General features: G+C 41.9%; 1 protein-coding gene across 1 annotated transcript in view; it reads right to left on the minus strand.

Moving 5' to 3' along the window:
- Nucleotides 1–224: 224 nt before the first annotated feature.
- LOC121296849 (PH and SEC7 domain-containing protein 2-like) overlaps nt 225–14,334 on the minus strand; it is a 249,354-nt gene continuing 235,244 nt past the window's right edge. Inside the window, exons 14-15 of the mRNA XM_041222713.1 lie at nt 3,232–3,375; nt 225–2,247 (exon numbers count right to left, since the gene is read on the minus strand). Coding sequence (XP_041078647.1) covers nt 2,041–2,247; nt 3,232–3,375 — 351 coding nt within the window. The 3' untranslated portion in view covers nt 225–2,040. The remainder of the gene's footprint in view (nt 2,248–3,231; nt 3,376–14,334) is intronic.

Below are 14,334 nucleotides of genomic sequence, written 5' to 3' on the forward strand. Positions count from 1 at the left end.
CTCTGCATCTGCTTAGCAACACAGTATCATTTGGCACATTGCTATTCACAGGCCATATTGTGGATTCCAAAATGAGATTCAGTAAAAAAAAAAAAAAAAAAGGTCCATATTATTATCAGCTTCAAAATAAATAATAATAATAATAATAATAATAATAATAATAATAATAATAATAATAATAATAATAATACACAATACAAAATAAACAACACTTTAGACCAGTTTGCTAAACTCAAGGCTATGGGCTCTGGCTTTTTAGTAGCTGGGAAAGATGGGTTAAAAGATAAATAGTCCAAGCAGTCAACCACCTAGGAGGCTTTCTCAGTCAATCATACCCCAGGTACTGTGTGAGCATCACAATTCCCTGCAAGATCTCGTTATAATTGTGAAGACAGACTCTGCATTGTAACCCAGGTTGGGTTAAGCACCAACAATCACTTGTTAGATTCCTGACATTGTAGATGGCATTAATTTCTAAATCTAAATCAGTCATTTAACTCTATATTAAATCAACTAGTGTCACTCTTAATGAAATACAATATTAATGCAGTGGAAATAGGTTGTTCCAGTTGGTTTATGATTTTTAGGATGGTACTATTAAAGATAGAATGAATTGGGTATATAGAATTAAATAATCATTTCACTTACGTATGATTCATGTCATCCAATTATTGTTTGATTTCTGTTTTTCATACATCTTTGAAACTTATTTTAGCTTGAGCTTGAGGTTTACAGCAAGATACTTCTAGTCAGGCCGGCACAAGGGCTTTTTGCATCATAAATAAAAGCTGAAAGGTAAGAAACTTAGCCTAATTTGTAAGTATAATTGTCTTTACGCAGTATTTATTGGCAGGTATTGAATAAATCCATTTATTCATGTGTTAATTTCAAAACAAGATAAGCTGTCCTTCCCTCACCTTTACAACGAGTACCAACGGATGGCAATTAACTTCCACATTGAGTGTTTTAAAAGCTGTTTGGAAGGAAATTTTCCTCTCACTCCAGGTGCTGACATTTTTACTGTAAACTGTCAGCCTCTTAAAGGCCAATACGAGTAGGAGTATGTGTGGGTTAAGGTTAGGGGATAGGGTTATCTGAATGTGAGCTTGTGTGAGCTTCCCTGTCAGCACTCTCCTCCCAATCTGAATGCACGTGTGAACTTCCCTGTGATGACAAACACAATCCATCTTTTATGCAGCAGCAATTACCTTAGCTAGCCCATCTCAATTGTCAGCAAAGATTCTTGCACAGGTATAATAAACACATTCGTCTCACTCTCTTATCTTTTTTCTCACAAAGGTCCGGTGGGGAACCAAGCATCATCATCTTATAATATTGCAATGAATCATGCTGAGCTCTGACTTTTAAAAACATATTTAGAGGGTGTGTTGAAAAAAAAAAGAATTGGAAATCAAATACAGTGAATGACACATACGTGAGAAAATGTATAGGATCTGATCAACGTTAATACCAAATGAGGGGTAGCACACACACAACTCTCAAATCAGTAAATTGTAAACCTTAGTTTGCTGACATCATTCTTTTTGCAGTTAGTGGTGCTTTTCTGTTTCAACTGGTTTCTGTTATTGTTAAAACCTCAGCAGCTGTGACCCTGCAGTCCTGCTGTTAGCTGATGTGCTGGAAGCAACACAATATTTTCAGAAAAGAAATAAAGAGAAACAAAAAAGGAATCATGTCTCCATGCAGCCAGAAGCTGTGCACTGGAAGTAATTACCATAAATCAAGCATGAATGGAATTAGCTGCAACAGCAAGGAGCAGCCTCACTGGAAATGTGCATGTGTCCTTGAGCACACAAAGTAACAGTCAATGTGCTTTTATAATATAAACTGGAATGAATGGAAAGTTATTTATATACGCACTAAAAAAGAGCAGTTTTCCCACATAATACAAAGAGAAGATACATACTGTTTGCAGCTTGGTCACTGTTAAACAGTCACCCAGCTGGGGTCTAGTGTCATAGTTCATTGTGCTCGTTGTGAACTGAAGCAGGTTTGATGTCAGCATGGTCTGTTTTCTTCCTAACACTTCTGCTCCACAATCTCCTTTTCAGCTTTCCCGTTTACAGAAAGGTGTCCTTGGTTTAGTGAAGGACTTGACTGTGTCTTCCTTAAGTAACTTTCATCATTCTCGCTGCTGAAAAGACTTGCCTCAATTTTGTCCAGATCATCAGTTTGTACCTTCACTTTAGCCTTCAAGAGGTTAATATATGTGTTGTATCGGCTTTTCTGTGGAGGTTAATTAAAAGACAGTATTTAGTTGACTAGAAAGATGCACAAAGTGTACATTCCCTTGCAATGCAGCCTGTGGACAATCACTCATAGGGAACAGAGAGAACAAGAAAAAAATAACACAGGAAAGCTGTTCAAATGTACTGGCTAGTCAGGATTTCAAAGATTGTCTAAAAATAAATATATACTCTTGATTTTTATTAAATCAAGTCATTTTTTAAAATTTGAATTCATAACAATGGCTGCTAAAATCCAACCTGTTCAATCAGAAACATTTCATTGGTTTGTGACTCCTCTCCTCTCTTTGATTGGTTTATATGTCCTACCTGCTTGAAGGTTCAGAAGGGAAGGAACAGGTTTATGAATATGCAGGACAAGCCCATGAAATCACAACCTTTTTACAGACCCCCGCCTGCTTAAATGTGGGTATATGGAGGGCTGTCAGATTGACTCTGTGTCATCTATGTTTTCTTGAAAAAAACGCTTGTCCAATTGTGTTGAAACTTGACAGATCTTCAGCATTTATTCAGTTCATCATAATCTGAGGATGTATGGAGACATCTGTATATCTGCCTGTGTATGAAACTGATTAGGTAACTGGAGAGTACAATGGTGTGTGGATGCGAGTGACATGAGTACGTATGGACAGACACCTCCATATATCCCCAGATTTATTTTATTGATTTATTTTACTCCCTATTTCCTCTTCAGTGTAGAATGTCCAATTATATTCCCTGACCACAGAAATCCCCTGGAACAGCCCAGCAACCTGATGGTCAGTGGACGTCCTTTGATAACACAACCAAGACAATTGCCTCTTTACACCCCGTATAGTCCCAGGTTTTGACTCCCAAATATAAATAGTTTATACATATCCAAAGAACCTGCAATCCAGCTAACTGAGTAGTGAGCTGGATCCTCATTATTCTTATGTTTATACAATAGCAATAACTAAGGCTGTGTAATACAACGTGATCTCACCTCAAATGTCAGATAGTGTTCTCGGATCCGATATTCCTCGGTTTCTTTAGATTTGAGGTTTTTATCTGGAGGGTGCAGGCTGTGCTCCTCCACTTCTTCAACAACCTGCTTCAATTTGTTTTCGTGGGATCTCAGCTGTTCCTCCTGAGGAATACGTTATTGTTAGAAGTATGAGTGTGCAAAAGTCTACACTACATATAGAAAAATGAAGTACTTTTAAAGAACACAGGGAAGTAATTATAGGTTTTGTGAGAGAAAACAATGAATATTATATTGTAAACTAAACCTTTATAAAGTTCAAATCCTTTGATAACCGGAATGCTTATTGCAAAGTCTGTTGTCTACCAAGCCTGTTACAGACAAATGGTTTACAACCCCCTTATCTGAAGCCACAAATCCTACTTCAAAGCATTCCAAAGAAAACAAACAAAAACTTTACCATTAACAGACATGATGGCTATCTGTTTACAGACATCCTGGAGACCTCACCAGAGCCATTAATTAAAGACTTTGTCACAGATGGTTACGGCACATCCCTTTTGTGCTGTAAGTCATTAGATCCTTTCGCATGGAAGGTCTTGGTTGCAAGGGTATGCAGTTCTTTGATGGACCAAGATTCAGTTAAAATGTGTTTGCCTACTGACAATGGGAATGAGAATGTAGAGATGGGAGCCCAGCTAGCAAGATTTAAGTTTTTTGCAGGTATCAGGCTATTAAAGACTGTCATCCACACCTGTGGTGGCTTTGACAGACTCGCTGAGAGCAGAAACTGAACCAAGACTGTCACAGCTACTGGAAGCAGGCTGATCTTTGGGATACAAATTGAACATTTGTGAAACTGCAACAAATATTGTAATGACTATAATGTATTTAAGAATATAACGTCAGCAGAAATATTAAACAAATTGTTCAAACACCCTATTCAGAAAAAAAAAGAATAATGTTCTCTATTAGTTTATGAGAATATTGTAGGATTCTATATTCCTATTTATTCTAGTATAGCAGTAGAAAAGTATTATTAGTGAATGGCTAAGGTCTGAAAAGAGACCTCCTTGTACAAAAAGGTCAGGCCGACCTACTTAAAGTCCAAACCTCCCTTATCAGGCAAAGGCATTAGAACCTCAAACATTCCGACCCAGCGAGAACAGAATGGCAAACTCTACGAGTAACAATTTAACTAAAATAAGTTTATGGTTCTACTAGAGAAAGAAAAAAACAAACAAAAAAAATGTAAATAAATAAGAAAATTGAGATTTTAAAATAAGAGACTTAATATAATAACTTTAGTAAATGCAGAAGGATGTTTGTCTGTATCAAAGTGTAGCAGTCCTAAGTTTTAATATTCAAGGTTGCATTTGCTGCCAAATTAAATTAAAATTAACCTCCTGTCTTCTGTGTATATCAAACTACAATTTATAAGAGACTTCTATATTGAAGTATCTGAATTATAATTTGTTACTAGAGTGCATATAAACTCTTGGAAGCTGTCAGACTTAAAAATAGGGCCTCCCCTATCTTTAAATTAATAAAGACTGTCGCACGTGGAAGCCAGGCATCTCATTTAATTAACTTGAAGATGAAGTCATAGTTTTTGGGAAACTAAACACAGAGACTAGGTATTGCAAATTAACAAAATTAAAAAGTAACCCTTTCTAGACAGAAGAATGTTTAAAACAAAAAAAAAAGTTACATTATCCCTATTTGATTTTATTGCAACTAAGCACAGAGGTTTTAAAAAGTATTCTGATCTAATAAGGAGCAGAATGAAGTAAACTCTCTAAAGAGAAAGAATATGTTTGAAGTAAACAGAAACAGAATATTTGAACTAGAATAAATGTTTTTGCCTGTTAATGCTGCTATTTTTCTCTAAATTAACAAGCCTATAGTTGACTATAATTTAATAGATTCATAGTCATGTATCTTATTTGGACTAAGTAGTAAGACTTGATCTGAAAGTAATCTTTAAGCTAAACACAGGTATTCTAAAATAAATCAAACAGAATATAAGTGTAAATATTTTATTATAACAGAGGATCTGTTAAGTTTGAATATAAGACAAAGTGTAAACAAGATTTAACCCCTTGCGGTCCTATGTCGGACCAGGTCCGACATTACAATTTTCCCTTTCCAATCCGATGTCGGACCCACCCTCATCCATCCATTCCACAGTACAACCGAGCTACTGCATCTGCTTCAGGCTCCAATCAGCAGCCGCCATCCGACGTGACGCACCCTCACTGTTGATTCGAGGTCAAGTAATAGAACATAGTCAGTTCCACACACGCCCGCGGTCAGACACAGATTCACTCCACCATCCCGCAGTCACAAATGCTCATTCACTCTGCACTGCCCCGCAGTCACAAATGCTCATACGCTCCGCTCTGCCTCGCAGCAACAACTACTCATACACTCTGCACTGTTACGCAGCAACAACTACTCATACGTTCTGCATCATCCCACAGTCACAGACTCGCCATATAAACCTTCCTTCTGCTTCCTCTAAACCCAGAATCTCCGAATCTCTAACTCCAGTTGAGCTGGACAAAGAAATCATGGCCGTCCCCTTCCCGGCTCTGTTCCCAGTCTTCAGCATTAGCCCATCAGAACAGTGACCCACAAAATATCGGGAAGCACCCGATCATTGATCTTTTTGCCCTGGTGGGCAGTTCCTCTGGTCTAACGCCCTAATTTCCCTCGATTAACTCTCGCTTTGTTACATTACAGCCTCCGACGCTATTAATCCGTCAAAGCAGCAGGCTTTGCATTTAGGCGCTGCACTTAGCTCTCAAACGCAGATATTTTAGATGCTTTTAATCATGCCTTCCTCAGAAACACCCGGGTCACTGTCAATCCGAAACCAGCCTAGACAAATCCTGGAGTACATTTGTCAGCTCATTATCAACTTCCAAGTATTTTCAATCTCTAAACGCAACTGGTTATCTCCCCTTGGACACTTTAATTTTGAAATTTGCATTATTTCAAGGGAGAACATTCATATCATGCATTCTCTCTCGCCTCAACTGTAAATATCTTTCCGAAGCAAGAAAGCCTTTCAACGCTCCAGTTTTCCTCCATACTCTGATTATGGCAGCATTTCCACAGTCAAGGCTAATGCTAATTCCCATCTAATATGTCCGCTCTTCCTCTCAAATACTACAACATTAATACATGGTGAGAGATGTGGTACGAGACTGGAATCTGTCTTGATTATGAGTTAAGGAGTTCCACTAGGAGAATGACTGGAGTTGTGAAACCCACATCTCTGAATGTGAGTTCACCTTTTCCATTCCATGCAGACATGACAGTAGCAAACCGCTGATCGATCCTATATTAACCAACACATAGGATGGTCAGTATCTCATCTCTAGACATCAGGATGTGGTAATCCTTGCTGCAACACTGGAACAATCAATGAATGTAAAAAGTTCCGGCTACTCATCTTCAATACAGATCACCAAGTCGCTTTAGCAAGAACATCAACTGCTGCTGCAGTTTTCTGCATCCACCCCTCTGTCCTCAAAAAAAAAAAAAAAAAAAAAAAAAGTCATGTTCCTAGGTATTCGACAGAAAATACAGAACAGAAAGCTAGGCTCCAGATCCGCACTGTTATCTGTGATGGTGGTGATAGACCCCTGCAGGGTTGGGAAAGTCTACACGTTGGATTGCAAGAGCTACATCTGCTGAACGTGAAACTTTCATACTTGATGCAAGAAGCTTTGGCAGCGGACCAAGACATGTCTTCACTGTCGTCCAAGAGAGGGGAGAATGCTGGATAGCTACTCTAAGGAGCAGTACTTGGAACCAACTCCCCATTAATGTTTTTAAAGCTGACACCTTGGGATCCTTCAAGAAGCTGCTTGATGAGATTTTGGGGTCAATACGCTACTAACAACCAAATGAGCAAGATGGGCCGAATGGCCTCCTCTTGTTTGTAAACTTTTTATGTTCTTATGGATGTAAGATTTTTGCTTATCTCAAAATATACTGGTCCAAGCCTCTCTTGAATCTTGCCAAAAAATATATTTGAATCCTGGGTTCGAACGATTAAACAGAGTGGGTGTTGTACATTGGAAAACATCTCTCTATATGTATTCTCTATATCAATATATATATAGCATGTTTAGCCTAAGGGTTGGGTATGATAACGATACCCTGTTTTATTGTGTTGAAATATTAACGCTGTCAAACCTGTAAAGGCACTGGAATCACCCAGACTGCCTTTTCTTCAGTCTTCCCAGCGACAGCGTGGGAGAAGTACAGGCGTGGAAAAGTGCAGAGCAGTTTCGAAGCAGTTTGAAAGCAGGTTGATGGCTTGAGAAGAAACTAAACTTAAAAAAAACCCCATCAACATGGTCTTCAAGCCAGTAATCTGAGACACCTGCTTGATGTGGGAAATCCGAGAAAACCCAGCGGAGCTAAACCAAGTGTACGTAAAGTGCCGCGCGATCCAGGTCTTGCATAAACTAATAAGTATGCTAGAAATGAAGCTGGAAGAAGTGAGACAGCAACAGGATCTTGAGGAGCTGGCACACCCACATTTCATGGAAGTCTGTACCACCCCTAACAGACTGAAAGCCACCAGGGAGATAGAAGGTCAGAACAGATGGGTTCAGGTAGGCAGAAGCAGGGAAAAAAAGAAACAACCAACAAATTTGAGTCACTTCAAAATTTTGATGAGCAGAACCAACAACAAGAGAACGAAAGGAACAACATCCAGGACCATATTGACAGTGGTGACCAGATAGCAAAAAGAAGGGAGGTCATGATTGTTGGGGACTCCATATTGAGAAACACAGCAAGTTCAATTCGCAGTTTGGACCCCCTTACTACAACAGTGTGCTGCCTTCCCCCGGGAGCCTCTGTCAAGCACATCACTGAGAACGTGGACAGGCTCCTAGAATGAACAGGTGATGATCCGGTAGTAGTCGTCCACATCGGTACAAACAACATTGGAAGAGACAGACCATAATAAGAGAGCTAGGAAGGAAATTAAAAGACAATACCAAAACTGTGGTATTTTCTGGTTTACTACCAGCACCTTGCAAAGGACCATATGGAGAGCTGGAAATAATTAATCTAAATGCATAGCTGAAGACGTGGTGCACACGGGAAGGCTTCAACTATCTTGATCATTGGACCACATTCTACAACAAGGACTATCTGTATAGACGGGACGGACTGCACTTAAATAAAAAGGGAACAAGTCTACTTGGAGAAAAGATCCTCGAGCAGGTTCAGAAGCATTTAAACTGGAAAGGGGGGAGAAATCAACAAAAAAACAGAAAGGAGACCGCATCAAAACAAGGACAACAACTCAGGTAAGACAACCCTTAAATGTATTTATCTAAATGCTAGAAGTATCAGAAACAAAATTCTAGAACTTGAAGCTACTGCACTAACAAGTAACTATGATGTGATAGGTGTTACAGAAACTTGGGGTTCTGGGTTGCCATGGCAACTGAAGGGCAGCCTAGAACCAAGATGCAATCACCTCACCATTCAGAGCAATTGACCAAGAATAGACCAAGAATAAAGAGCACCTGCGCCCCAGTGAAACCACCTCTACTGTTCATCTTTGCCAAGGTCAGATTGTGATATTTAAAACACAGTGTCTCAAAATGTGTTTCCAAAACAAATATATTTTCCAAACTGTTGAAATCTGCTTCAGGTTCCTGAGTTCCTGTTTAAATGTGAAAAAAAGCCCCCATGTAATTCCTGTTGTTTATATCTGGGGGATATAAATATGTGTCTATAATGCAATATGTGGCACAGAGCAAACAGGGCAAGTGAAATACTGCAGATGTTTTCTCCCCTGTAACAGGGAGAGATCTGTGCTGACTCTGCTGGCGTGTTCACGGGCTGCAGGAAGAGGGCGGCAGTCGCCCAACAACCGCCTGTGAGTCATGGCAGTGACACGGGGAGGTGGGAAAGTGTGAGTGTGGACTTTCCCCCTCTCTGAATGGCCGAGAGGCGGGTCTTGGGTGATTGTCGGTCCTATAAAATAACGCTCTGTTGTTTCCTCAGGTCTGCCCACTTAGACGCGCTAAGGGTGCGGACACTTTGATTCGGGACCGGGAATCAGCGAGACAGAGAGAGAGAGCGGGGAACCCTTGGGCAGACCCCGGCGTATTGTGAAAGAGCAGGCGAGATAGCCGAGAGAGTAGGACGGTGATCCGGGTCGTGCGGGTAGCGGCGACCGGGATAACGCTGCCGAGTGCAGCACCTTTTATTTGTAGTTTTATTACTGTTTTATTTTCCCTTGTTCTTTTCGCCTTCTGTTTTCATTATTATTTCTTTGAGCACCTGCGAGTGCATTTGCAGGTCGTGTACCAGCTGTGGTATTTCCGTGGTGCTGTCTATCATCGTTGATAGGCAGCCCACGGTCAACAGTGCCCTCTACCGGAGAGAAAAATACAAGGAAAAAAAAAAAGAGCCGGCCTAAAATAAAACTGGGCACCTGTGTGGTGTTTCCCAAATACACCTGTCTGTCTCCTTGTCAGTGAATTACCCACACCCCTTCCACATCCCCCAAAAAACATTATTCACAGAATGCAAATACAAATGTAAAAGGTAAACATTGGAACACCTCTTTATATGCTGCTTGTAACTCATTTAAACCAAAGCTTTGAAAATGAAAGTCTTTAAAATCCACTTTCTTGGCAGTAGCAACATTATCACACCCACCCATTATTTATTTTGGTTCTCTGATTGTTTATTTTTCTTTACTGCAGATTTTGATAAATGCAAATACCGTATTACTTCAATTTGACGCCGCCCTCGAATTTGAAGATGCCCTCGTATTGATGCCGCAGTCAAAAATCAGCTTTATAACAGAGTCCACCCTTGAATAAACGCAGCTATCAATAAAGAAACAGTAAGGTATTTTTTTTCTCCCCCTACTAAAAAAAACACACACACTTAACAAATAAATGCACAACACTGACTATGTAACGCCCTAAAGAGATGGGAGCCTCAATCTAGCACATAAATTACAAACTACTGTACACACACACAGTAAGCACATTTTATTTTATGGTAGTACAGTTCTGAAAGAAAATGCAAGATGAACTACTTACAGAACAGCAGTCCTTCTGAAGTTCTTATACGTGGTTTTGCTGTTTTGTTTTCAGTTCAATTGTAATTACCGTACCGTATGTGCTTACTATCTACGAGAAGATTTAGTTTCGGTTTCTCTTGCAAAGAAATTACAAACAAGCAAGTTACAGTGAGAAAAAAAATAAACGAGTAGTTAAACATATTGTAGTTTTTACAGAAATCAAACTGCTATTCTGAGATAATTTTAAAATGTCATAAATCATGTAATAAAATATTGCAGAAGATCATAGTATTATTAATAAAGGCCATCCTCTTTTAAGCACCACAGTCATTTTTATCAATTTAAAATAAACGCAGCAGCGTCAAATTGAAGGAATATGGTAATTTTCACTGCCATTTAATTGTCACTGCCCCCCACCCCCCTCCATGTTAATCTATTAGTTAGTCACATAATCCTTCAACCATGTCGATAGGTTGCTGTCTGGCTTTGAGGTCGTTGAAAGATCTAAGAGTCCCCGGGGTTTGCAGGTAGAATGGCAGACCCCTGATCGAGTTCAATTGAAATCAGAATATGAACGTGTTTCTCTAGATGCTGCAGGGCATAATATAATTTAAAGTGCTTTGTGATAGTGGTCCACTATGAAAGGTACTATATAAAATAAAGATTGATTGATTGATTGATTGATTGATAATCAAGATATAATATAATCACATATAAGACGTGTGACAGGGTATTCCCTGGCCTTTGGCAGATTATGATTTGTATTTAGTTTTTGTTGTATTATTATGTATCACGTTTGGCAGGAGGAGTGAGGTGCCGTCTACCAATATCTTATTATTATTTTAAAATACCTTGTGAGATAAATCCTTATAGTGGTAAATCCCTCGTCACCACTATAAGAACCTGCAGCTTTGGTTGCAACGGAATGAATATTTGTGAATGGAGAATGAGAGTACAGAGAGGAGGTAAACAGAAATATCAAGAAAGTTTAAACTAGCACAATACTTGTTTGTTCCTTGTTCTGTTTGTTTGTTTTGGCCCTTGTGCCTTTTGATTTGTAAAGTCTTTGTTCTGTTAAATCATTTTGTTTAATAAAAGCTGAGTGCCATTGCTTCCTAGTTTTGCCCTGCAATTGCATGTATGAAGTGCATTCATTTCCTGGACTGATGTCACCAGTAAAGCCATCCTGTTCACAGATGGTTAAAGTTTTCTTCACAAACAAATGCAATATGTTTTTCAAACATCATTCTTTTTTAATCTAACCCAGATCCTGAAAGTCAGCGACGGTTGCTATGTGATGTAATTGCTTGCTCTCTGAGTCTCAAGGCGTCAGCAGACATTCATTCATTTTTTATTGATATATACACACTACTATAGGTAACACTTACTCTGTGTCTCTTCAAAACCAAACCACTCTATCTAGACAAAGGATTCCTCCTGGCTTTTATAGTCTGTGGCTGGAGCCCAATCAATCATTAATTAACAATTTTAGCCAATTAAGGCTCCAGCCACATTCTCATATGTATTTGTTAGGGAGGATTTTAACCCCCTCCCTGCTGATCCAAAAAAAACAACAGGACAATCACAAAAATGAATAATATATATCTATATCTATACACAAATGAAAAATAACAACAATTATAATGAATTATATAGTGCACATCATATAAAGGGCAGATGACCCCAGGCAAAAGAAGGCTGTCGATCTCGGGCAAAGGCAGGCCAGCAACATCCCAGACATTGATGCAAGGCAGGCAGCAACTCCGGGTGAAGGTGCGGAGCAGGTGGCACCCCAAAGAGATGGTGCACAGGCGGCATCCCCAGGCGGTGGTGCACAAGCGGCATCCCCAGGCAATGAAGAACAGACAGCAACCCCAAGTGATATAGAGCAGACGGCAACCCCAGGCTATCCGTCTTCGGCCAGCAGTGGAGATAGAGGTAACATTAGAGTTGGTCCTTTCAGTTTTGGCATCAACCTAGCACGTCTCAGCTGTGCCTTGTCCAGAATCAGGTGCAACGACTGCTGGGGTTTACTGGCCTCACCTCCCTGGTTCTTCTCTATGGGTGGAGGGAGAGGCAACTCCGGCATCTCTCCTTCTGGTGGTGAAGGTAGAAGCTGTTTCCTCACCTCTCTTCCTTGTGATGGGAGCAGGTACAGCAATCCATCCTACTCTGGTGGTTTAGGTGGGTATGATGACCCGTCTCCCTCTGGCGGAAGAAACAGGTATGATGAGCTGTCTCCCACTGGTGTTGGAGCGGGTACAGCAACCTGTCTCCGTGCAGTCGATGATCAGCATCCCCAAATGATATAACTTAGGCACCCCCCCGGGCGATGTGATTTCGGCATCCCCGTTCACTGCAGTTCCGATATCCCCAGGTGATGCAACTCCACCCAGCAGGCCATCTCCCAGTTGGGACTGACTAGACTATTGTCTTCCTTCACAGGTGGGGACTAACTAATATTTCCTTCTACTGGGGAAGAAGGGAGTAGTAGCTCAAGCTTTGCTTCTGATGGAGGTTGAGGGGGTAGCAGCTCCTGCTCTGCTCCCTCTGGTGGAGGTGAGGGAGTATCAGTCCCTGTGCTACTCCATCTGGTGGAGGTGGAGGGAGTGGCAGTTCCTGCACTACTCCCTCTGGTGGAGGTGGAGGGAGTGGCAGTTCCTGCACTACTCCCTCTGGTGGAGGTGGATGGAACATCAGTTCTGGTGGTGATGGAGGGAGCAGCAGTTCCTGCGCTACTCCCTCTGGGGGTGAAGACCAATACAGCAGAGACAACAGAGACAATAAGATGTCCTTTCCAAGCTTCAGCAGTGAGGACAACAAGTCATTTCCCCCTAGCCTCAGGGACAGCAAGACGTCTCTCCCTGGCGGTGGTAGTTGGGACAGCGAGTCATCCTCCCCTGGCATCGGTGGTGGGAACCTCATGACGTCTTTCCCAGGCAACAACAGCAGGACCTTCCCGATGTCTTCCCCAGGCAGCGTAACCTTCAGGACATCACTCTCGGCCAATGACAAGCCCGGCATCCGGTCTCCTCCTGGCGATGAAGACAAGAATAACTGGCAGTCTCCACCAGGCAGTGGAGACCAGGACAGTAAGCAGTCTTCACCTGCTGGCTGAGACAGGCATGACAGGCATGGCAGGCAATCTTCACCAGCCAGTGGACACAAGCATGGCAGGCAGTCCTCACCTGCCAGTTGTGTCAGCCACGGCAGGCAGCCTTCACCTGCCCTTAGCGACAAACACAGCAGACAGCTTTCCTTCAGTGCTAGAGACAGCTGGGCTTCTCCCTTAGGCACTGGAGACTGGGGTGATTCCTTCTTTAGCACTGGATGCTCGGGCTTTCCCCTCCTGGGTACTACATGCTCAAGCTTCCCCCTTCTGGGCACTGGTCACACTGGCTCCTCCCCTCTGGGAACTGGACACTCAGGCTCCTCCCTTCTGGGCACTGGAAACACATGCACCTTCCCTCTAAGCTCTGAACACACAGACACGTTCCCTCTGGGCACTGTTCACATCAGCTCCTTCGGGTATGGCAACTCGGGCTTCCCCTTCTTGGACATGGGACACTTGGGCTGCTCCCAACCTTCCCACTGTTTCCCATCTCAAGCCCAGAGGATGTTAACTGCCACTGGGAGGTCCCTCTTCATGTCCCCCACGAGGTCCACCAGCCAGTCCTAAATTTCCCGCTAAGTAATCTGCTCTGGTAGCACCAGCGATAGCAGCCCTTCTCCTCACGGCTCTTTCTGGGGTGCCTGGTCTTGGCTTTTGAGCAGCCAACACCTCTCCCTGATATTGGAAGGGGCAAATGGCCACTGTGTGCCCGAATTTACTGCAACCAGAACACCCCTCATCCACAAGGTATACCTGGTAGATGGCAGTGAAGCTGTGCTGCACTCTTACTCTAGTGCAGGCTGCAATGGCTGTTGCACCACCGGTCACACAAAAGGGCATTATCTCCAGCTGTGTCCGGAACCCTCACAGCTACTGCACCAGTCTGGAGGCACCTCCAGGCAGCCAGCCAGCGGTGCTCCAAGTGGCTGCACCA

Source organism: Polyodon spathula, chromosome 22, assembly GCF_017654505.1.
Source record: "Polyodon spathula isolate WHYD16114869_AA chromosome 22, ASM1765450v1, whole genome shotgun sequence".
In the NCBI taxonomy this organism is placed as follows: Eukaryota; Metazoa; Chordata; class Actinopteri; order Acipenseriformes; family Polyodontidae; genus Polyodon; species Polyodon spathula.